The following is a 25,260-nucleotide window of genomic DNA, read 5'->3' as shown; positions in this document are numbered from 1 at the left end:
ATGCTTAGGGAAGCAAGCAGTTTACTTACTGCTTCCAGATTCCCATATGTAATATATGCTAATTATATGAAATTTAGACATTTAATCTGTACATAAAGAGATGTCCAAATGGATGTTCTTCAAAATGTTGAAAGTAGTTTCTACTGGATAGAGGGTTTTAAGGAAATTTAAAAAGAAACTTTATTTGTATTTTTGTGTATGTTGGAATTTTTTTTTAAAGTATGCATCACGTTTACAAAAACATTAAAGCTATTCCCAAACAGAGGAAACATTAAAACTAAACCTCAGCACCGATCCTTTGTAATTTTATTTTTTAACCAAGGACAGACTATGGTCTGCTACTTATTTTGGAGGATAATCTCTAGATTACCAAAGGAAAGGACTTTTTTTACATTGTGGTCCTGGGTCACCTCTATCAGAATTACTTATGATGCTTGTTAAACATACAGAGTTCCAGGCTCCCTTCCCCACCACTACTGCATCCCAACCAAAGTGAATAAATCAACATCTCTGTGGGGTGGGACCCCTACATAGTTCCCAAGCGCTCCCGGAGAAATGTATGTATACTTAAGTCTGAGAACCACCAGACTTAAAGGAAGGATTAGCAACTTCACTGTGTCATTCATATCTATAATTATATACATTCTCTCCTTCTCTCTGTCTCTCCACCTATTTTCCCACAGTCTACAGAAGCTGAAACTGAGACGAGGTAAAGGCCTCGAATATCAGGTGTTTCAAGGATTAAAATACTTAGGAAAACCCACAGAATTGTTGATATTCATAGCAATCCCCAATCTTTTTTTGTCCATTTCTGTCTCAACTTACCTGGTTCTTGGGTTTTTGATGAAGCCAGTGTTTATGAAATTAGGGCAGAGACATGTTTTGACTCCAGTTTTTTCTAAGGCAGCCAGTTCTTCAGTCAAAGCTTTATGAAATACAACAGCAGCAAACTTGCTTGAACTGAAAATAAACAGTTCAAGAGAGAGTTCACAAGATCATTCAGGAAAGCTGCTGCATCTATTTAATTGCGATGTCTGTTTTCCTTAGTTAAATGCGGTGCTCTGCCAGGCAGCACGGTCACATCTGGATCTCAGGGCCTGGCCCAGACCTACTGAATCAGAATCTAGACGTCATTCTAGACGACCCTCAGGAAAATTTATAGGCACAGCAAAGTCTAAGAAGTGCTGGCATAGAACATTTACTGCATCCCAGCATCATTTATCAGTGTAAGAACTGATGAGGTTTAAATGTCTTGTTAGGAAAATTGGTAGGGTGTTTGTTTTTGTTGTAGCTGTTCCCCTAAAATTTAATGTTGCTATAGGCTGTTCGTTATTTACTATAATATGTTCATGGAACTCATTGGGAAATCCTCCAGCATAAGTCCTATTCTTCCCTTAAGCCTTAGCTTGATTTCCACACAGAGGTCTTTCCTGACCCCTAGTCTAAATTATTTTCCCATTATACGGTAATCTTCAGTTTTCCAAGAAGCACATCTTGGACTTGTAATTAAATATTCATTTGGGTGAATTTTTTTAATGTCTGGCCCCCATACCTTTACTATAATAATCTCCATGACTGTTTTGGTCTCCAATGAATCCCCAGGGGCTGGCACAGTGCTTGGCCTATAATAGGTACTCAGTAAATATTTGTCAAATGAATGAATCAAAATGCAAAGCAATTCTTATTGTCATAGTGTCTTCATTTGGAAAGAGAAGGGAAATTTGTCATATTCTAAGTGGACATTACTTTTCCAGCTAGGCTTTTAAAGAAAGCCGCATTATTGAGATATAAATTCACATACCATATAATTCACTCACTTAGGTGTACAATTCAATGGGTTTTGGAATATTACATTATTAATTTTTAAAAATTATACAAAAATATTTATAATATAAAATTTACTATTTTAACTATTTTTAAGTGTATAATTCAGTGGCATTAATTACCAGATAGATTGTTTTTCTCTAAGCCTGTACAGATTACCAATTTATTTTTAATGAATTTTAAAAAATTTATTTATTTTTGGCTGCGTTGGGTCTTTGTTGTTGTGCGTGGTCTTTCTCTAGTTGCAGCGAGCAGGGGCTACTCTTCTTTGTGGTGCGTGGGCTTCTCGTTGCGGTGGCTTCTCTTGTTGCGGAGCATGGGCTCTAGGTGCACAGGCCTCAGTAGTTGTGGCACACAGGCTCAGTAGTTGCAGCTCGCGGGCTCTAGAGCACAGGCTCAGTAGTTGCGGTGCACGGGCTTAGTTGCTCCGCGGCATGTGGGGCCTTCCCAGACCAGGGATCTAACCCGTGTTCCCTGCATTGGCAGGCAGATTCTTAACCACTGCACCACCAGAGAAGTCCCCAGATTAGCAATTATACAAAGTAAATTCTTGCCAATTAATCTGTGCTTTGGAAAATAGAAAGCTGTGGAAAGTTCTCTTTTATCCTTTTTTTTTTTTTTTTAAAGCTTAGACACTTACTGAAGGCTTAAAAGAAAGATTGCTAGATTCAATTACATAAAATGTATATCTTCTGTACATCGAAAAACAACACAAACAAAAATAATACCTAAAATTGATCACTATATACCAGACACTGTCCTCAGTTATTCAGATGCATTATTTCATTTAATCCTCACAGCAATTCTGTGAAATAAATACTATTTATGATCTCTATTTCCCAAAAAGGAAACTTAGGCAGAGGCGGGGTTATAGAACTTGCCCAAAGACACGAAACAAAGTGGTGGAATCAGGCTTTAAACGTGGGCAACAAACCAGGCCTCTATATTATATACTCTAAACTTTATTAGCTCCTAACTAAGTTAAGAGGTAAATGCAACATACAGGACAAAGATTAAGGGTGAATACATGACAACTTTTATAAATGGATAACACTAATGGATAAATGCCTAAGGACATTAGCAGAAAATTTACAGAATAAAAATACCAATATATATATGTATATAAAATTTTTTTTAGGAGTAATTAATATAAATACAAAGTAAAAAAAGATGAAATTTTTGCCTAGCAGTAATGGTAAGGATATGAGGAAACTTTTTATTTGTTTGAGTTGTTTTTCAGTGTACAGAATACTTTCATTCTATATAATTGAACTGGCAATCTTTTTAAGCCATAAATATATGTCTAAGCTTTAAGAAAAAAAAGTGAGAGAGAAATTTCCATAGAACTTCCTATTTTCTAAAGCACAGGTTAATTGGCAGCATTTTCTGGAAGGCAATTTGGCAAAAGGTATAAAATTCATTAAAAATATACCATGGTCTTAAATCTGGTAATTTCTCTTTTAAGTATATATCCCAAGGAAATAATCAATCATGTTTCTAAAGATTTATGTTCAAGGATAGCCCCTGGGGTATATAGTCCATGAAGGCAAATAGTTGCAAACACTGAAAATGTCTGTAGTGGACAGATGCTGTTTTTGCCCATCAGCATTCATATTCCCTCATTCTGGTAAGATCGCTCTGATTTTGTCAGGTTACACCCAGCTCCTCCTCTCCATACAGTGGTCGAATCCAAATTGGTCTAGTTAGAGTGAACTCTAGAACTAGAACATTTGAAGGCATGGCTTTTCCCCCACCTGCTGAACTTGGAGTTGAAAGGATATTATTCCAGAACTGCTGGTAGCTATCTTGCCAACAGAGGACAGCCTGCCTAAGACTTTTCCTCTTTTGGTCTGGAGCAGTTTAAGTTTTGTGTTCCTTGCAACTGAAAGAGTCCTGAAAAATAAATTATCCAACAATAATGGATAAACTGAATAAACAGTGGCACATATATACCATGCAAGAATTGAAAATGATGTTGCACATATATATTTATTAACATGCAAAATGTTCATTTTAAATTAAAAAAAAGCAAATTTACGTATGCAATTTTTTTTCAATGCATGACTATGTATCTACATTTAAAATGTCCTAAAAAATGATAACAAATGCTTATCATGGTTATTTCTGTGTGGTGAGACTATCAGTAAATATTCTTTTTTTTCTTTTACTAAACTGTATTTTCTGATTTTTCTTAAGTGAACCAGAAGTGCAGGGATATATTAAAACTCATAGTTAATGATCTTGAGTGTGTTAAAGGAATTTTATATTTTTGAACTTCAGAGTGAATTTGTTTTTAGACATATATATGAAAGCTAACAGTGAGTGTATTTTTTTCTGCACTTTGTGACATTACACCAAATTTCTTCTTACTGTCAATAATCTGAATTAATATTTCTCATTCCAAATTATTCTTTTAGATAACATTTCATTACAAGTTAATGATCAGGACTCAATTTTGCCATGTCTTCCCATACTGGTAACTTTCATGTTTATAAATTGGCTGAGTTGACAAAATACATTAGCCAGAGTTTATAGGTGAACAAAAAGAACAAACAAGTTTGCAAGGATAGTCTAACCACATCCGCAGAGTGGTTGTTCTTACGTCATGGCAAGATTCCCCTACCTCCCTCAGCAGATGTTTCAGTATGGAAGCATGACCTGTAAATGTTACAAAGTTTTCATAGAGTTTTGTTAAAATGTCCATCTCTTCATCTTCCATCTGCCTAAGAATATCCTCTTGCTGATTCTGTAGAAACAGTCTAAATTGCTCACATTCAGAATTTATTTCTTCTCTCCTACATTTAACCTGGTTTCTCACGTTCAACTGATTGGCTGGCTTGCAGAGTTATCACTTTTTCAACTTGTTCCATATCACTCTTCAAGGGCTCAACAGTACATTCTAGAATTTTCCTGTGATGAGAGGCAGCTTTCATGATGGGGCAATTGTAGTGTTTCTGGTGTTGAATGGAGAAACAGCACTGTGTACATAAAACCTCTAGGTTCTTCCCACAAACAAGGGTCAGAAACTGATTGTGCTTCTCACACACAGAATTCTCTTCCTGCCCCTTCCACATGCTCCTTCTGATCTGGAGTAAATTAGCAATTTCAGTCAAATGACTGAGCTGGGTTTGCTCCTGATGTTCTTGTCTCCAAACCAAAAATGGCAGACAGGACAGGGGAAGGTATCACCTAGATCTTTCCAAGTCATGTTGATGCATGAGCAACAGAAGCTGTGCCCACAGGTGATGGTTACTGGATCTTTCAAGTTATCCACACAGATGGGGTAGCTAGACACCTCTTGTGCCTGTACCAGGGCTGTCACGAACTCCACTGAGTTGAGAACAAAAGTGGTGGATAAGAATGCTCCCTCTGGCAAGGCCTGCCTCAAGCTCAAGACCCAGGGAGAAGTGGATATCTTCCTCCAGAGATCACAGATTGACCAGCTTTACGTTGCACTGGACCGGCATGCTGATGACAGCCACCGAAGTCTTGCTGAGTCCCCTGCACCTACCTCAACTTGAAGGGCAAGAGAGATTCACTGCTTGTAGCTCTATCGCAAATTAGCCCACCCAAATATAACATTAATGAGTTTCTTCTACAAGTAAGTAGCCACAGGTTCAAGAAAGCAATCATTCCTATGGGGGAGAAAAGCTTTTAATTTCAAAATTTCCTAGACTGGCAATCACAATATAATAATTAATTCAAGCAAGAATCATCAATGACTGCAAATACTATAAGGTAAAATTTCATGGGAAATAATATATTCACACAATCTCAAAATATTATTCTAAGAATTATAGTTCATGTGTAGAGAGACAAAATAAGTACCTTTACAATGTAGAGACTAGAGAACACCTCCTGACCAATGAATGGATAAATTGATGGCCTGTGACGGGAAGAAAAACACCACATATGCAACAGTTCTGCCCCCCCACCATTACCCAAATCTAATCACAGGGAAATAATCACCAAAATTGAAACCATGGAACATTCAATGGTCTTAAACACTGCATAAACAAGAATGACACTGAAAAAAATATGGGGGAGTGTTCTACATTAAAAGAGACTAAAGAAACAACTAAGAGAAATTCATGATCTTAAGCTTTGATTCTAGATAGGGAGAAAAACTGCTATAAAGTGGATAGTATGGGACAACGGGGAAAATCGGAATATGCACTATTTATTAGATAAGAGTATCATAGTTAACCTTCTTGAATTCTAAAATTACACTTTAGCTACATAAGAAAGTATTCTATTCTTAGGAAATACATGATGAAATACTTATAGATGAGGGGTCATGATCTTTGAATGTTACTCTGAAATACTACTTTACAAAAAGTGGGTGTCATGGTTTTGGTATGATGCGGGAGTATGATGGCTGTGACTATAAGACTATAAAAGAGACTTCATAGAGATGGAATAGTTCTTTATCTTGATTTTGGTGGTGGCTACATGAATCTGCATGTGATAAGTGTCACAGAACTATACGTACTCATTTGACCAATATCAAATTCTTGGTTTTCATATAATATTGTTAAGAAACATGGGAATGTAGACAGTGGGTCCATGGGACCCCTCTGTACTATCTTTAAAAGTTCCTTGAATCTATCATTATTTCAAAGTATTAAAGTTTTAGAAAAATCACCTGCAGGCTCATCCAAATGGTTAACTTAAATGGAAGTGGTTTCATTCATTTTGTAGTACACTGGGATATAAATCACTATATCCCTTGCTTTTTCTACTCATTTATTGTTCTGTACATTTTGGGGGCAGTCCCCTACTTTGTGAGGTATATGAATGCAGTACAGAAGCCTGACCTAGACCAAGCCACCAACAGCTCTCCACTTGGTTATGGTACCACCCTTCTACCTGGTCAGCCTGCTTCCACTCTTGCTCCCTTGCATCCATTCCCACTCAGTAATCAAAATTTTCCATTGAATACACAACTTACATCCTCTCTTCCCAGTGATTAAATTTTTCCAGTGTCTGAATGCGTTTTAAAACCTCAACTCCTCAACATGTTATATAAAATCTTAAGTACTGATCCTGACTAGTCACTTTGAGTTTGAGTCCTATCGTTCTTTCTTCCTTGGTACACTGCAGCAAAAATTAACTTTTTTTTGGTTGAATATGGTGATTACAAAAATTTAATTAATCAAGTTAAGAAGAAAAAAGGGGAAATTTTATTTGAGCCAAACTGAGGATTATAATCTGGGAGACAGACTCTCAGAAAGAATTGTTCCACCTGTTAGAAGTTGGAAAGCAAAGTCTTATACATTTTCAAGACAAAGGATCATATATCAAAATGATATATTGATATTTTACATAAAGATCATGAAGGATACATAGTCCAGGTAAGCATGTCCAAAGTGAGCAGCAAGTCACTATGACCTCCTACAGAGTTGGGAAAGAATGCTATTCTTTTAAGAAGTTAAGTTGCTAGGGTCAGATGAACAGGAAAACAATTGATCTTTAAGGTTGAGCCCGCAGTCCCATCTCTGAGGAGCTCTGGTTTATGTGTAATGCAGAAGCACCCTGCACATTGGGGAGGGAGAGAGGTGGCCCAAACAAACACAGAAAGAGGATTTTATGTTTAAATTTTCTTGTCCTGCCTTAAAATATAAATTTTATTTCATCAATGCTGAGGTCATTGCTATGGAGTTAAGCATTCTCCGCAGGAATCTTTGTACACCTCTGTGTTTTCTTTCAGGTCTCCTCTCTCAAATGCTATCTCCTCGAGGAAACAGTTTTTACTCACATAGTTTGACTGTCTTTCTCTCCCTGCACTTTCTTGCTATCCCCTCTATTTTCTTTCACAGAATGCAATCATAATCTAAAATTGTCTACTTCATGTGTGTGTTTGTTGGTTAGTTTCTCTTTTGTCCATCAATAGTGAGTAAGATAAGTAGGTTCTTAGTCTACCTTGCTCATTGGCCTGTAGTAGATATTCAAGAAGGGCTTTTTATTAAAAAATAAATAATAATAATGAATACAAAATGAATAAACCCTAAAAACATTAATATTAAAAATGTCAATGTTATATAAAAGACAAAAGTGGGGAGACTGTTCAATTACAAAAAATTAAAGAGAAGAGACAACCAAATATAATCTGAATTTCTCTGGGAATAGAGAGAAGAAGTTATAAAGGACACTGTAGGTGCAACTGAGAATATTTATACATGAACTGGTATTAGATGGCCTGGTTGAAGGGCGGTCAGGGCCCTGCATTCTTGGCATACATAAAAGACTTCAAAGGCCTATGTTGAAATTCCTCTCCCAGCACTAATTTCATAGTTGGTGTGAGGGTTTAACTGAGAATCAGTGACTATGTGGAAGGCACTTACCACAGTGCCTGACGCACAGCAAACCTTACCAGAGAAGGGGACTCAAGCTCCTTCCACAAAGCCTCAACTCAACCCAGGGAAAAGTAAGGAAAGGGTCACCTAGTCAAAGAGAATAATATTTATACAGATGAGACACTAACATAGAAGGGTTTCAGAAATACTGAGCCCTGCTAGATCAGAGGAAAAGGAGACAGGAGTTGTGAGTCAGTCTGTGTTTGAAAACCCACCTTCTACCAGCCCATTCCTACCATTCACACACACCACACAAACCCTGCTATCTAAACACACACATGTGGATAACAGTGGCCAGAATATCTGGCAAGTAATTCCTACTCAAGGTAAGTGTTAGCTGGGGTGGGGTGGGGAGTGTGATTTACCTCTAGAAGAGGATTACCTGCATGTATATTCAGGAAGGCAGGCCATACACAGTCCAATTGGCTTAAGTTCCTTCAGGACCTAACGCCCAACGTTCTCCTAAAGTGAGCTGGATTATAATGGGCAAGGAGGGACGTTAAAATGCATGACAAGTATATACAACCATATTTTATTAATTCTAAGATGCATTTTTTTTTCACATTTTAATAATTCTGAAATAAGATAGCGTAGAAGGGATGAGTCAGAATGGGGTAATTTCCCCTTGGTTATAAGCACAAGTCCAGCATTAAATGTAATATCATGACAATTTTACTATGTTCAAGCATCATTTTATGTGAAATGTGAACAGCAGAAAAAGTTAAAAAATGGTGCCTGATAATGTGGGGGAGAAGGAAAAGGAATAGTGTACTGATGGTTGAGTAGCCACTATTTGAGAGAATAACTCTGCCTGGAAATTAGACATGACAGGACAGAATAAACCAACCAGAGGTTTCTCTAACTTTTCCTTTTGAAAGTCTTCAAAACTACAGCGATACTGAAACAATAATGTAGTCAACCCCCTTATTCCCTTGCTTAGAGTGTCCAGTTTTTAAGATTTGGGCTGACCAGTATTCTTTCTCACTACATGTGACGGCAAGAGTGTGTATGAATATATACGTGTGTAGAATATATTATTTCAAACAGTTTAAATTACAGATATCATGTCAGTTTTCCCTTAAATACTTAAACTAAAATATTTCTTGAGAATATGGACAGTCTCCTTTTTTATTATAAAACTTTATTGCACCCAGTTTACACTAATATACCTATACCATTAGGGCCATTTCTCAGGGTTGTGTTTGCAGAAAGCATCCTTGAAAGGGGAGGTCAAGTGTCCCCGTGGGACCAGAAACAGGCTTGCTATGAAAGGGGATCCCCCAAACTCAGGGATCTCTGAATGTGTTGCAAACCCGCAGTGTGCACAGCATCCGCATGGCCCCTCCACATCACCTCTGTGGGACTTGGGAGGTATGGGGAACTGATGCTCATACTCATGCTGCTGGCTGTGTCAATAGTAGGAGTCCTCTGTCTCTGACCCAGGAGTTTGTGTCATCTGGCACCAACTATGAAACATTAACAGGTTAACTTATTAACTTCCCAGGAGTGTAAAACTCTAAACCATTAAGCACACTGTACTTCTTGTTACTTCTGTACCTAATAAATATATATTTAGTTTTTATCCCAGGTTCCTGACACAGGACTCTTAACAACCTTGAAATCTCCCTAGTGTTAAGAGGGTCTTTTGTATGCTAATGAGATGAGTGATGGCCAAGGACCCATAGATAGCACCAGAATGGAGGCAAGTCACCAGAAAGATCAAGGTATGATTAGAGGGTTGGGACTTTCAGTCCTAACCTGTGACTTCCTGGGGATAGGCACTGGAGATTGAGATAATCACCAATGACCAATGACTTAATAAACCATGTCAACATAATGAAACCTCCATTAAAAAAAAAACAAAAAAAATCTCTGAATGTTAGGGTTCAGAGAACTTCTGGGTTGATGAATACACCATGGTGCTTTGGGGATGACATGCAGTACCTAACCCAGAACAGATGCTCAGTAAGTGGCATTGTACAAAAAGAGTTAAAAGAGCAGGCTTAAGACTGCTGTCCTTAGAAAGGCCTGCTTAAAAGGCTGGCCCTTGAGGAGCAACTAAGCCTGTGCACAACTACTGAGTCTGTGCTCCACAACTACAGAACCCCGCATGCCTAGAGCCCGTGCTCTGCAACAAGAGAAGCCACCGCAATGAGAAGCCCACGTAGCACAACGAAGAGAAGCCCTGTAGCGCAACGAAGAGTAGCCCCCGCTCACCCCAACTAGAGAAAGCCCGTGCACAGCAACGAAGACCCAACACAGCCAAAAATAAAAACAAATAAACAAATTAAAAAAAAAAAAAGGCTGGCCCTTGGGTCCTGTCTGGGAACTTGGATTCTGTAAGGGTTACCACCATTCCCTGATAATGGCTCACTGTGCTAAAGTGTAGGTACAAATGATGTGGTTTATGCTAACCACCAGTATTCCTTCTCGGAATCTGGAGATCTGATACATGCTAGGCAGAGGCTCGCTACATGACCTGTTCCCCCCAGATTTCGGGGCAACAAGCCTCTAAAGAGCTTCCCTGGTAACAACATTTCATACATGTTGTCACAACTTGTTGCTGGAGGTGTTAAGTGGGTCTGTGTGACTCTACTGGGAGAGGACTTTTGGAAGTCTGCCTTGGTTTCCTGAGACTTCATCTCATGCATCTTTTCCCTTTGTTGATTTTGCTGTATTCATTCACTATAATCAATCACAGGTCTGAATATACTTTACCCTGAGATTTCTGAGTCCCCCTAGTAATAGCTGTACCTAGGTATAGTCTTGGGGATTCCTAGACACAAGTAATAGCTGTACCTAGGTATAGTCTTGGGGACTCCCAGACGCAAGATCTTATACATTTTCCAAGTAAATAAAAGCTCTTAGAAATCTATCTCAACTGCCTAGATTTTTATTATATCATGTAACATTGTATTAAAGTATATACGATAGCACTATTTCAGTCTAAAAGCTACTATAAATTTTGGTACTGTTAAATCTTTAGTGAGAAGAAAAGGTGTTAACTGCTTATGGCAGTAGTTTGGCAAAGAAAGTTTGCATGCATTCTAGTTTTGAAGGAGCTGTAAGGTATTAGTGCATTAAAATTCTTTTTTGTTATATTGTAATTAAAGGATAACAGAATATGCCACCCCAAAATATGCTCATTTGGCATAAGGATGATTTTGAGCAGACTATTTTGAGAAACTGTAGACACAGAAGCTCAGAAAACAGAGAAGAATTTAGGGAAATTTATATTAGAAAGGGAGACTGTACATGGAAGTGCTCTATTTCCAGAGATCACTCATCTACCTGACTTATTTGCATGGCAGAGCAAACTTTACCAACAATTTCCTCTACTCACCTTCCAGTGAATTGCCTTCCTCCCATTTGAAACCCAGGCCCCTATCCCTTTGCTCTTCTCAGTCTGGTATATAAGCCTCATTTGCCGGGCTGCCTTCTGAGTCTCATTGCTTTGTGGGGCTCATACATGATCATATGCATTTAAAGTTGTTTTGTTTTTTCTCCTGTTAATCTTTAATTATGGAAGGGCAGAGGGGTGTCTCAGCCAAGAACCTAGCAGAGTAGAGGGAAAAATATTTTTCCTCCTCTATGGTATAAAAAGAAATGTATAAAGTAATGAAAATGTGTCTTCCAACTCTTCTGACCTTCCAATCTAATGTTCATAAATAACACTGTCATGTCATGGATTCCTAATCCTTGTTTAAGATTCCATATTTTACAAATGCATTTTGGCTGATTAAATATATAAGGTTTTAAGAATATTGCCCAAGGCTATACAGGTAGTACATTACAAGTATGACTAAAGAAGATGGCAGAGTAGAGGGATGCAGAGTTTGTGTCTCCCCACAACTAGGGCACCTACCAGATGCTAGGGGGGGACCTCAACACCCAAGGAGACAGGAGGAACCCCCGAGTGACTGGGTAGGACATGGGGGTAGTAAGCGAGAAGGAGGGGTGGAGGCCAGATGGAATCGGTGCCATTGAGGGGTGGCTGGGAGAGGGAGGGCTTCCCACACCTGGAGGGACCCTCAGGGCTTTAGATGATCGGGGGGAATGCAGCTGGCATTTCCCCTGCCCAATCAGGTTTGGGGAAGCCTGCTGGGGTCCCAGGGGTGTCCTCCACCCTCTGGGGCCCCCTCTGGCTGCAGAGATCCTAGGGGCATAGGAGGGAGGGAGGGGTGGAAAACGGAGGAGGGGCAGATAGGGAGGGACCCTCTGGGATCTGAGGATGGGGGGGGAAGGCATGGATGGCATTTTCCCCACCCACTGGAGCCTGCTGGGTTCCTGGGCCTGATCATCCACACTCCAAGGCCTGAGGCACTCAAGGGCCCCTCCAGATGACCCTAAGCCCCACCCCACACCCCCCCAGGGTCTTTTCTGCCTGAGTCTTAAGCATAGGCCGCCACCTACACCCCGCCTGTGCCAAAGCCCTGCCCCCACATAAGCCCCATCACCTATGGCCAAGTCCTTTCACAGCTTTTTTTTTTATTAATTAATTTATTTATTTACTTATTTATTTTTGGCTGCGTTGGATCTTTGTTGCTGCGTGCAGGCTTCCTCTAGTTGCAGTGAGCGGGGGCTACTCTTCATTGCGGTGCGCAGGCTTCTCATTGTGGTGGCTTCTTTTGTTGCAGAGCACGGGCTCTAGGCGCACAGGCTTCAGTAGTTGTGGCACGTGGGCTCAGTAGTTGTGGCTTGCAGGCTCTAGAGCGCAGGCTCAGTAGCTGTGGTGCACGGGCTTAGTTGCTCCGCGGCATGTGGGATCTTCCCAGACTAGGGCTCGAACCCGTGTACCCTGCATTGGCAGGCGGATTCTTAACCACTGTGCCACCAGGGAAGTCCCACAGCTTTTTTTTTTTTTCCTCATTTTTGCTACTGTGGTTCTGTTTTACCTTCTGGTCATATTTCATCTATATATATTTTTTTCTAACATATTTGTTAGTTTTCTAATTTTATTTTAATTTTTACTGTTTGTTATTGTTCTGCTCCTTTTTTTTTCTTTTTTCTTTTTTTGCTGCCCCGCATGGGTTGTGGGATCTTGGTTCACGGGCAGGGCATAAGGCCTGAGCTCCTGTGGTGAGCTCTGAGTCCGAACGAATGGACTAACAGATAACCTCAGATCCCAAGGAATATTAATTAGAGTGAGGTCTCCTGGAGGTCCTCATCTCAGCAACAAGACCCGGCTGTACCCAACAGCCTACAAACTCCATGCTGGAAGCCTCAGGCCAAACAACCAGTAAGACAAGAACACAGTCTACCCATCAAAAAAAAAAGAAATGAGACAACAAAAAACTATGTTACAGATGAAGGAGCAAGGTAAAAACCTACAAGAACAAATAAATGAAGAGGAAATAGGCAAGCTACCTGAAAAAGAATTCAGAGTAATGATAGTAAAGATGATCCAAAATCTCAGAAATAGCATGGAAGCACAGATTGAGAAAATACAAAAATGTTTAACAAAGAAGAACTAAAGAACAAACAAACAGAGATAAACAACACAATAATTGAAATGAAAAATACACTAGAAGGAATCAATAAGAGAATAACTGAGGCAGAAGAACAAATAAGTGATCTAGAAGACAGAATGGTGGGAAAAAATGCCAAGGAGCAGAACAAAGAAAAAAGAATCAAAAGAATTGAAGGCAATCTCAGAGACTCTGGGGACAACACTAAAGGCACCAACATTCAAATTATAGGGGTCCCAAAGAAGAAGAGAAAAAAAAAAGGCTCTGAGAAAATATTCGAAGAGATTATAGTCGAAAACTTCCCTAACATGGGAAATGAAATAGCCACCCAAGTCCAGGAAGCCCAGAGAGTCCGTACAGGATAAACCCTAGGAGAAAAACAGCAAGACACATATTACGCAAACTAACAAAAATTAAATTCAAAGAAAAAAATATTAAAAGCAGCAAGGGAAAAGCAAAAAATAACATACAAGGGAATCTCCATAAGGTTATCAGCTGATTTTTCAGCAGCAACTCTGCAGGCCAGAAGGGAGTGGCAGGATATACTTAAAGTGATGAAAGAGAAAAACCTACAACCAAGATTACTTTACCCACCAAAGATCTCATTCAGAGTAATCGAAAGCTTTACAGATAAGTAAAAGGTAAGAGAATTCAGCACCACCAAACCAGCTTTACAATGAATGCTAACGGAATTTCTCTAGGCAGGAAACACAAGAGAAGAAAAGGACCTACAAAAAAACCTAAAATAATTTAGAAAATGGTAATAGGAACATACATATCCATAATTACCTTAAATGTAAATGGACTAAATGTCCCAACAGAAAGACATAGACTGGCTGAATGGATTCAAAAACAAGACCCATATATATGCTGTCTACAACAGACCCACTTCAGACCTAGGGACACATACAGACTGAAAGTGAGGGAATGGACAAAGATATTCCATGCAAATGGAAATCAAAAGAAAGCTGGAGTAGCAATACTCATATCAGATAAAATACACTTTAAAATAAAGAATGTTACAAGAGACAAGGAAGGACACTACATAATGACCAAGGGATCAGTGCAAGAAAAAGATATAACAATTATAAATATTTATGCCCCTAACATAGGAGCATCTCAACACTTAACACAAATGCTAACAACCATATAAGGGGAAATCAACAATAACACAGTAATTGTAGGGGGCACTAACACCCCACTTACACCAATGGACAGATCATCCAAACAGAAAATAAATAAGAAAATACAAGCTTTAAATGACAAAATAGACCAGATAGATTTAATTGATATTTATAGGACATTCCACCCAAAAGTGGCAGAATACACTTTCTTCTCAAGTGCACACAGAACATTCTCCAGGACAGATCACACCTTGGGTCACAAATCAAGCCTCAGAAAATGTAAGAAAACTGAAATCATATCAAAGATCTTTTCCAACCACAATGCCATGAGATTAGAAATCAATTACAGGAAAAAAAACTGTAAAACTCACAAATACATGGAGGCTAAACAGTGTGCTACTAAATAACCAAGATATTACTGAAGAAATTTAAGGGGAAATAAAAAAATACATAGAAACAAATGACAACGAAAACACGGCAACCCAAATCATATGGCATGCAGCAAAATTAGTTCTAAGAGTGAAGTTTACAGCAATTCAATCTCACCTCAAGAGACAAGAAAAATCTCAAATAAACAATCTAACCCTACACCTAAAGCAACTAGAGAAAGAGAACAAAGAAAACCCAAAGTCAGTAGAAGGAAAGAAATCATAAACATCAGAGCAGAAATAAATGAAATAGAAATGAAAAACAATAACAAAGATCAATAAAACTAAAAGTTGGTTCTTTGAGAAGATAAACAAAATTGATAAACCTTTAGCTAGACTCATCAAGAAAAAAACAGAGAGGAAGCAAATCAATAAAATTAGAAATGAAAAAAGGGAAATGACAACTGATACTGCAGAAATGCAAAGAATTATAAGAGTCTACTATAAGCAACTATATGCTGATAAAATGGACAACCTGGAAGAAATGGACGAATTCTTGGAAAGGTACAATTTTTCAAGAGTGAACCAGGAAGAATTAGAAAATGTAAACAGACCTATCACAAGTAATGAAATTGAAACTGTCATTAAAAATCTTCCAACAAACAAAATTCCAGGACCAGATGCCTTCACAGGCAAATTCTATCAAACATTTAGAGAAGAGCTAAAACCTATCCTTCTAAAACTCTTGCAAAAAATTGCAGAGGAAGGAACACTCCCAAATTCGTTCTATGAGGCCACCATGACCCTGATATGAAAATGAGACGAAGATACCACAAAAAAAGAAAATTACAGACCAATATCATTGATGAACATAGACACAAAATTCTCAACAAAATATTAGCAAACAGACTCCAACAACACATCAAAAGGATCATACACCATGATCAAGTGGTATTTGTCCCAGGAATACAAGGAGTCTTCAAAATATGCAAATCAATCAATGTGATACACTATATTAACAAATTAAAGAATAAATCCATATGATCATCTCAATAGGTGCAGAAAAAGCTTTTGACAAAATTCAACAACCATTTATGATAAAAACTCTCCAGAAAATGGGCAAAGAGGGAGCCTACCTCAACATATTAAAGACCACATATGTCCAACCCACAGCAAACATTATTCTCAATGGTGAAAAATACAAAGCATTTCCACTAAGATCAGGAACAAGATGTCCACTCTCACCACTGTTATTCAGTTTTGGAAGTCCTAGCCACAACAAGCAGAGAAGAAAAAGAAATAAAAGGAATCCAAATTGGCAAAGAAGAGGTAAAACTGTCACTGTTTGCAGATGGCATGATACTATACATAGAAAATCCTAAAGATGCCACCAGAAAAATATTAGAACTAATCAATGAATTTGGTAAGGTTGCAGGATACAAAATTAATGCACAGAAATGTCTCGCATTTGCATACACTAACAACGAAAGAGAAATTAAGGAAACAATCCCATTTACCATTGCAACAAAAAGAATAAAATACCTAGGAATAAACCTACCTACGGAGGCAAAAGACCTGTACTCAGAAAACTATAAAACACTGATGAAAGAAATCATAGATGACATAAACAGATGGAGACATATACCATGTTCTTGGATTGGAATAATCAATGTTGTGAAAATGACTATATAACCCAAAGCAATCTACAGATTCAGTGCAATCCCTATCAAATTACCAATGGCATTCTTCACAGAATTAGAACAAAAAAAGCTTACAATTTGTATGGAAACACAAAAGACCCTGAATAGCCAAAGCAACCTTGAGAAAGAAAAACTGAGCTGGAGGAATCAGGCTCCCCAACTTCAAACTATACTACAAAGCTACAGTAATCAAGATGGTATGGTACTGGCACAAAAAGAGACATATACATCAATGGTACAGGGTAGAAAGCCCAGAGATAAACCCTAGCACATATGGTCACCTAATTTATGACAAAGGAGGCAAGAACATACAATGGAGAAAAGACAGACTCTTCAATAAGTGGTGCTACAAAAACTGGACAGCTACATGTTAAAGAATGAAATTAGAATACTATTTAACATGATACACAAAAATAAACTCAAAATGGATTAAAGATTTAAATTTAAGGGTGGACACTATAAAACTCTTAGAGGAAAACATAGGAAAAACACTCTTTGGCATAAACCACAGCAAGATCTTTTTTGACCCACCTCCTAGAGTAATGAAAATAAAAACAAAAGTAAACAAATGGGACATAACTAAACTTAAAAGCTTTTGCATAGCAAAGGAAACCATAAACAAGATGAAAAGACAACTGACAGAATGGGAGAAAATATTTGCAAATGAAGCAACAGACAACAGATTAATCTCTAAAATATACAAACAGTTCATCGAGCTCAATATCAAAAAAACAAACAACCCAATCAAAAAATGGGTGGAAGACCTAAACAGACATCTCACCAAGGAGGACACACAGATGGCCAAGGGGCACATGAAAGGATGCTCAACACCACTAATTATTAGAGAAATAGAAATCAAAACTACAATGAGGTATCACACCAGTCAGAATGGCCATCATCAAAAAATCTACAAACAATAAATGCTGGAGAGGGTGTGGAGAAAAGGGAACCCTCCTCTACTGTTGGTGGGAAGGTAAGCTGGTACAGCCACTATGGAGAACAGTATGGATGTTCCTTAAAAAACTAAAATTAGAACTACTATATGACCCAGCAATCCAACTACCAGGCATATATACCCTGACTAAACCATAACTCAAAGGGACACATGTACCCCAATATGCATTGCAACACTATTTCCAATAGCCAGGACATGGAAACAACCTAAACGTCCAACAACAGATGAATGGATAAAGAAAATGTGGCACATGTACACAATGGAATATTACTCAGCCATAAAACGGAATGAAATTGGGTCATTTGTAGAGATGTGGATGGACCTAGAGTCTGTCATACAGAATGAAGTAAGCCAGAAAGAAAAAAACCAAATATCATATATTAACGCATATATGTGGAATCTAGGAAAAGGGTAGAGATGAACCTATTTTCAGGGCAGGAATAGAGACGCAGACATAAAGAATGGACATGTGGACACAGTGGAGGACGGGGAGGGTGAGACCAATTAGGAGATTGGGATTGATATATATACACTACCATGCATAAAATAGATAGTTAGTGGGAACATGCTATAAAGCACAGGAAGCTCAGCTCAGTGCTCTGTGATGACCTGGATGGGTGGGATGGGGGGTGGGGTGGGAGGAAGGTCCAAGAAGGAGGGAATATATGGATACATGTAGCTGATTCACTTCATTGTACAGCAGGAACTAACACAACATTGTAGCAATTATACTCCAATTAAAAAAAAGACTAAAAAGAAGAAAAAAGGGAATTTCCTGGTAGTCCAGGGTTTAGGACTCTGCACCCTAACTGCCTAGGGCCCAGGTTCAATCCCTGGTCAGGGAACTAAAATCCCACAAGCTGTGTAGCGCAGCCAAAAACAAAAAAAAGACTGAAATTTCTGGAACCAGAAGCAACCATTCTATTGTTTCATAAAGAGTATTTCATTTAAATTAAGCAGGTGCCCTGGCGCTCCCACACATATTCCTAATGGGTTCCCCCCTCCCCCATACTTATCTCCCCAACCTCACCTTCCAGACTCAGGCCTTGGAGTGAAAAGAACAGTTTTGGGGGACACTTTTCCAGTCCAGGCTACATACACAGGCCGACTATTCTGACCACCATCTTCTACTCCATGCCGACCATCAATTTCATAACTCTACAGCACTCTACACTCAAATGTAATCCTCTTACTCTCCAATGTTCATTACTGTTAAAACAGCGAGATCCTGAGGATGCGGCCCTCCGGCCCCTCTGCTCGCTTCCTGCCACCACACATCTATCAAACCACAAATCCCACTTGAGATTTTACATTTATTTTTGTCAGCCATTGGTTAATGACACTAGAGTGTATGGTTCATGGTCTGAATTCTTTGCTATTTTTCCTCAAAACTGATTATCTACTCTGTTCTTATAGCTGTTGAAAAGCTCGGCTAGCGTGGGCTCAATAAACATCAGGCTAAGAAATTAAACCTGTGGCGGATTCCCAGCTCTCAAGATTCGACCTGTGACTTTTCTTAAGAGACCACGAAGTCTGGCGCCAGGAGATGCCCAGAAAGCGCCCTGCTCAGCTAAGCTCCCTCCGCCCTTCCGCAGGGCCCTCCCGGCTCACCTGGAGCACGTGGCTCAGCCCTCTCAGGTCTGAGGCTCTGAGGAGTCTGGAGGCTCCAGGGCAAGGCTCACACCTCCGGCCCCTGAGAGGCCAGTCCCTGGAAACGCGCTCTGGGCCATGGTGCTGGGTGGTTGCACCGGAAGTGCGCGCGGATGGGCCTGCGCATGCTCAATGTCTAAGGGCGGGGACCCGGAAGAGCCTGAGCAAGATGGTGGGCCGGGGTCGTTTCCCAGGTGACCGGGCCGTCATTGGCTTCTGCTGATCCTCTAATTCCGGAGCTACATTTTCACGTTATTAGTGCTTTGAGGTTGGTTTGAAAAGCTTCACCACCTCGTCTTCCTTCTTCCCTGCGCAGTAGAGGAGTGAAGAGCACAGCTCCAAAGGCTTCAGGTGCGCTGGGGTCACAGGGTGCAGCGGGGGAGGGGTAGTTTTGTTTCTGAAACCTAAGAACGATCAGTCACCTCTTTGGATCAGTTTCTTCTGGGTGGGTGAAGATTGTGCCCGGCCTCCCCGAGGAAGTAACTTTTTTTTGTTTTTTTTGTTTATTACTGTTTATTACAAGGATGTTCCCTGAACACAGGGAGAAAATAGAACATACACAATGTCTTCTAGGGGGCTCAGTACTCATCTTCAACTAGACTTATTGTAAGTGATTTTGAAAGAGGTCCAATAGAGAAATAGGGCATAAGTTTTTCTGTAAAAATGTCACTGAATAAATATAAAGGAGATCTCTTTTTCAAATTATAAAAAGAAATTTCTCCCAACTCGTAGTCCAGAAAAACGCCAATCCGACATGGGTTTCCTGAATCCCCTGTGTTAGGTGTACTACCCCAGAGCTGAATTTGCCAGCAGCCATTGCTTGGGGATGGTGATATAGGAGCATTTCTGGGGAAAGATTCTTTACACACACCTAAGGAGCAGTCACCTAGGCCTCTTCTACCTGCCAAAAATGCCTGCCAGCATCAAATCCCTCAGAACTCAGGACTTCTAGGTGAGAAGTAAATGCCTCAGGATTATGAACGCAGTTTGGTTCCATCCTTCGAAATGTTGCAGTTTTCCTGTCTTGTGAAACTTTGAGACTGTGGTGAGCAGTTTCAGCATCTAGTGTCAGATGTACCTGAAATGTGCAGATCATTTTGTGGAGGCCAAAATATTGTTGGGGGGAGAGTGAAAACCGCCTTCTTTAATTTGTAGGAAAAGGCTGCCGGGCTCTTTAGGTTTCCATATGTGCTGTGCGTCCTTTCAATGCCTGTCAGTAAATCCAGGTCAGGTTGCAACACTTATTTATTTCACCAAGCAGATTTTTCAACGTGGATCTGTGGCCCGATATTTGGTGTTTTTTTCAATTATTTTATCTTGAACATCCTTCTCTTCACTTAGTAACCTAACATGAATTTCATCATGCTCTGTTCCCAAGAAATGCTTAATGCATTCAACTTCGGAGTGCAGTTCCCTCCTTTGATTGTTCACCTTCCGCACCAACTCAAATGATTTTGAGGCTTGCATTTCTAATGACTTTTCAGCATCTTCAAGTTGCTTTTTCAGGGGCTCAATGTGGACTTTGAGCCTCCTCCTGTGACAGGCTGCAGCCTGCTCCTTGGGTGCCAGGGGGTGATGGCGGTGGTCAGAGGAGACCCTGCACTGCAGACACAGCACCTCCAGGTCCTTCTCACAGAACAGGCTCAGAACCTGCTTGTGCTTCTCACACAGAGGTTTCTCTTCCAGCCTTTTCCTCTTGCCCCTTGTGTTGGGGAGCTGCTTCACAAAATCAATCATGTGACATAACTGGCTGTTCCTCCTGATGCCCTTGTCAGGGCAGGGCTGGAGGCAGACAGGACAGGGGAAGATGTCCTGGAGACCCTCCCAGCACTGCTGGATGCAGGGGTGACAGGAGTAGTGCCCCGTCAGTGGTCACTGCGTCTCTCAGGTAATCCAGGCAGATGGGGTAGCTGGCCTCTGCTTGGAGCTGTGCCAGGGAAGATGCCAGGGCCATTGTGCAGGGAGGGTTTCTGTCTGAGGAGACTCCCTTCAGAGAAACCTGGCTCTCCAGGGGCGGGGACAAGTGAGAAACGTCGGACTCTTCAGCCTTCTCTCTGCTCCTTCACGGCTGCCAGTAGGTTTGCCAGGATCTGCAGGGAGCTGTGGCCACTCAGGCCTATTTCTACCCCTTCCCTTCAACTCTACAGCAGCCGCCAGGAGGACTGAGAGCCCCAGTCAGTCTCTGCTTCCTTTGGCACTTTTGTCCCTTTTACTTAATGGGCTGAAATCGAGGTTGCTAGGTATCCTCTTCTTCATAGAGAGCCACTGCTCCCAGTAGTGATGAAAATCAACAGCACGGGGACACAATCGGCAAAATCCAGATGCGGGCAACTCTGTGGCACAACTCACCAGGCTCCTTCAAGAAAATAGTAACAAGAGGGAAAAAAAGTATATTAGAGACTAAGAGCATACATACAATCAACAATATTTGACAAGGCTTTTATTCTGAATTCAAATACATACATCCAAACAAAAAGATGGTTGCAGCGAGTTGGGATTCTGGATATCTGATGATTTTTTAAAGGTTATTAATGAAAAGACATCCTATACTTGAAAGACACAGAGTACACTATTTACATTTAAAAATCTATGATATGCAGGATTTGCTTCACAGTGATGAGGAATAGGGATGGCTGGGGGCATCCCTCACTGGATGTGTACATGGGATGCTGTGGGCTGAACTGTGTGCCCTTCACAGTTCATAAGTTGAAGCTGTAACTCCCAGTACATCAGAATGGGACCCTATATGGTAATAAAGTCTGTAATGTGCTGATTAAGGTAAAATGAGGCTGCTGGGGGAGGTCCTAATGCAACATTGATGGGTGTTCTTAGAAGGGGAAGAGACATCAGGGACGGGGACCCACAGAGAAAAGGCCATGTGAGGTCACAGCCACGAGGAGGCCACCTGGGAGCCAAGGAGAGAGGCCTCAAGAGAAAGTGAACCTGCTGACCCTTTGATATTCAATTTCCAGTCTCCAGAACTGGGACAATGAGTTTCTATTGCTGAAGTCACCCTGATGTGTGGTGTTTTGTTGTGGCAGCCCTTGGAAACTGATACATTATGTTTGTTCTACTATTTCTCTATTAATTTACAAGCTTAACATGTTCTATGTAAAAATGCTTTTCATAGGGCTGACCAGTGTTCTCAGTGTGCTCCTGCCCTAGCCAGGCCACGCCAGCTTCTTTTTTCCTTCTTTGAGCCACAACTCTCCCTCTCCCTCCATCCTAAAGTGTCCACATCCCTTCAGTCTCTATCTCCAAGGGAAATTTAGAGATTACAGCAGACTCAAAAGGCGTACCAACCTGGGAATGTAATTTGGAGTAGCCAATACTCAAAACAGCATGGAGCTTCCTCAAAAAAACTAAAAATGGAAATGCCATATTATCCAGCAATGTCTCTGCTAGGCACATATTGAACAAAACTATGATTCAAAGTGATACATATATCCCTATTTTCATAACAGCACTATTCACAATACCCAAAACATGGAAGAAACCGAAATGTCCATCAACAGAGGAATGAATAAAGAAGATGTAGCACATGTATACAGTGGAATACTACTCATCCATTAAAAAGAACAAAATAATGCCTTTTGCAGCAACATGGATGGAACTAGAGATTATCATACTAAGTAAGTCAGAAAGAGAAAGACAAATGCCATATAATATCACTTACATGTATAATCTAAAATATGACACAAATTAACCTATCTATGAAACAGAAACAGACTCACAGACATACAGAACAGACTTGTGGTTTGAAAGGGGAAGGGAGGGGGTGGCAGAGGGACAGAGTGGGAGTTTGGGGTTAGCAGATGCAAACTATTATATATGGAATGGATAAACAACAAGGTCCTACTGTACAGCACAAGGAACTATATTCAATATCCTGTTATAAACCATAATGGAAAAGAATATTAAAAAGAATGTATATATATATATGTAATGTGAATTACTCTGCTATACAGCTGAAATTAACAAAATATTGTAAATCAACTCTACTTCAATTTTTTAAAAAATTACGTACCACCATTATAAGTAATTGATGTGAGTTGGCTGCAAGTTCAAACACATGAAAATAATACTATTATTCTGAGACAGGAGAACAAGAGCACAGCCATTCTGGAAAAAGACCTAGGAATGGCCTTGGGCAAAACAGGCACTGCAGGCTAAAGAACAAACTCCCTGGGGTCTGATTCCCAAAAGAAGGAAAAAAAAAAAGAAAAAGAAACAGGGCTTAAAAGATTGACCTTATCTCTATTACACTAAAACAAATGTCACAGGTGATTACAGTATAAAAAGAAACTGTGTGTATATATGTCCTTATGATAGCTAGCAAATATTTATCTTCCATAAAGTAACCACACAGGTACATACATAAAACCTTAACTAAGGAGCCCATATATTGAGAAGAAAACGGAACAGCAGTGAGCAGGGTGCCTGGCACACAGCAGGTCCATCCCACAGGAGCCCCTAGGACTTGCCCACACCTCCCGCAGGTATGGTCCAGGTGACAGGCAGATTCCAGGTCACACCCACACCCACAACTGGGGCTTCCTTCCCGCTACTGCATCCTCCTCTGAACCCATGGAATTTTCCACTCTGCTGGCCAGAGAGTCTGTTCCAAATGAATCCAATGAGAACCTCCTGCCCTCTAGCACCTCCCAGACCATCCCAACTTGGCCCTTCTCCATCAGAGTGTGGTCACCCAGTGTCCCCTGGGCAGCTGTGTTGTCCCTGCTCAGGCCCACCTGAGATTCTGGCCCCAAGTCCATGCTCACTTGCCCATGCTTCTCAGTCTTGCTGTGCTGGGGGAGCTGCTCTGTGTCCTCAAGGCCTTGGGGGCATCCTGGTTCCACCCACTGGGACTCTGGGCTTCTTCCTCACAGAGCAGAAGGTCTTCCTCGATCCAGGTCTTGATCCAGGTCTGAAGGCACGACACAGCCCACCTTCTCTGTTCACTGCTGGGGTCAGAATCTGGCCCCTTGGGCCTTATGAGCCTGTAGGGAGACTCCTTTCCTTTATCCCATTAGACAGACTGCAGATGCAATCAGCCTGGGAGATTACAGGCTGCTGATGACACCTCTCATCTTCCTCTCTGATTGAATCTTCTGTCCACGGTGTGGCAGACACTCCACCTTAATCCCCTCTCCCTAATTCTATCAGTGATCTAGTTTCTGGCTCCTTGGAATACTTTTATTTTTTTTTCCAGAAGAAGGCCATAAGTTTATTTATTTTTTCCAGTTATATTGAGATATATTTGACATATATCATATAACTTTAAGGTATAAAACATAAGAATTTGATATATGTATATATTGTGAAATGATCACCGCAATAAGTTTAGTTAACATTTATCACCTCACATGGTTAGAATTTTTAGTTTTACTTGTGATAAGAACTTTTAAGATCTACTCTTTTAGCAACTTTCAAATATACAGTACAGGCCCACAGGCTGCCTTCCCTGGGCAGGGGCGCTGGACCCGTCTGGCTTGAGGGCACTGATCTGCAGTTCCCTTCCCATTGGCTGTCCTGCTTGGGTGCCAAGTTCCACATGGGATTTCATGGATCGGTAGTTCTGGAGGCTGGGAAATCTGACACCAAGGAGCTGGAAGATTCAGTGTCTGAATCAAAGTACCAATAAAATGATGTCCTGTGAAAGCTGAAAGTCTCCATGTGAATATGACGGACAGACAGTGCATCTTCATTCAGTGAGCAGTTCTGAGCACCTGCCACACCAGGTGTGTGCTGGTTGCTGGAACCCCTGGCTGTTTAGGATGAGGTTCCTGCCCATGAGAAGTTAAGAATCTGGAGG

At 40.4% G+C, this 25,260-nt stretch overlaps 1 protein-coding gene, 1 long non-coding RNA gene and 2 pseudogenes across 4 annotated transcripts in view; all 4 read right to left on the bottom strand.

Annotated features, from left to right (window-relative positions):
• LOC309628480 (estradiol 17-beta-dehydrogenase 11-like) overlaps window positions 1–992 on the bottom strand; it is a gene marked incomplete at its 5' end in the record, with an annotated part of 29,345 nt that extends 28,353 nt beyond the window's left edge. The window contains 1 exon segment of the mRNA XM_082391589.1: window positions 826–992. Within this exon segment, the coding sequence (XP_082247715.1) occupies window positions 826–992 (167 nt within the window).
• Window positions 1–24,002, bottom strand: part of LOC309628306 (tripartite motif-containing protein 60 pseudogene) — a 33,151-nt pseudogene extending 9,149 nt beyond the window's left edge. The window contains exon 1 of the transcript XR_014249455.1: window positions 16,623–24,002. The product of XR_014249455.1 is annotated as a tripartite motif-containing protein 60 pseudogene (transcript). The remainder of the gene's footprint in view (window positions 1–16,622) is intronic.
• The window catches only part of LOC309628314, an 882,984-nt gene that overhangs the window by 62,901 nt on the left and 794,823 nt on the right, over window positions 1–25,260 (bottom strand). The gene's annotated exons all lie outside the window — the stretch shown is intronic.
• On the bottom strand, window positions 894–6,732 carry LOC309628479 (tripartite motif-containing protein 60 pseudogene; annotated as a pseudogene). The gene is made up of 2 exons: window positions 6,683–6,732; window positions 894–5,267 (listed from the first exon to the last, which is right to left on the bottom strand). The product of its transcript is annotated as a tripartite motif-containing protein 60 pseudogene (transcript).

Source organism: Balaenoptera borealis, assembly GCF_965194805.1.
Source record: "Balaenoptera borealis genome assembly, chromosome: 4".
Classification (NCBI taxonomy): Eukaryota; Metazoa; Chordata; class Mammalia; order Artiodactyla; family Balaenopteridae; genus Balaenoptera; species Balaenoptera borealis.
This window is presented reverse-complemented; position numbering and strand designations above follow the sequence as displayed.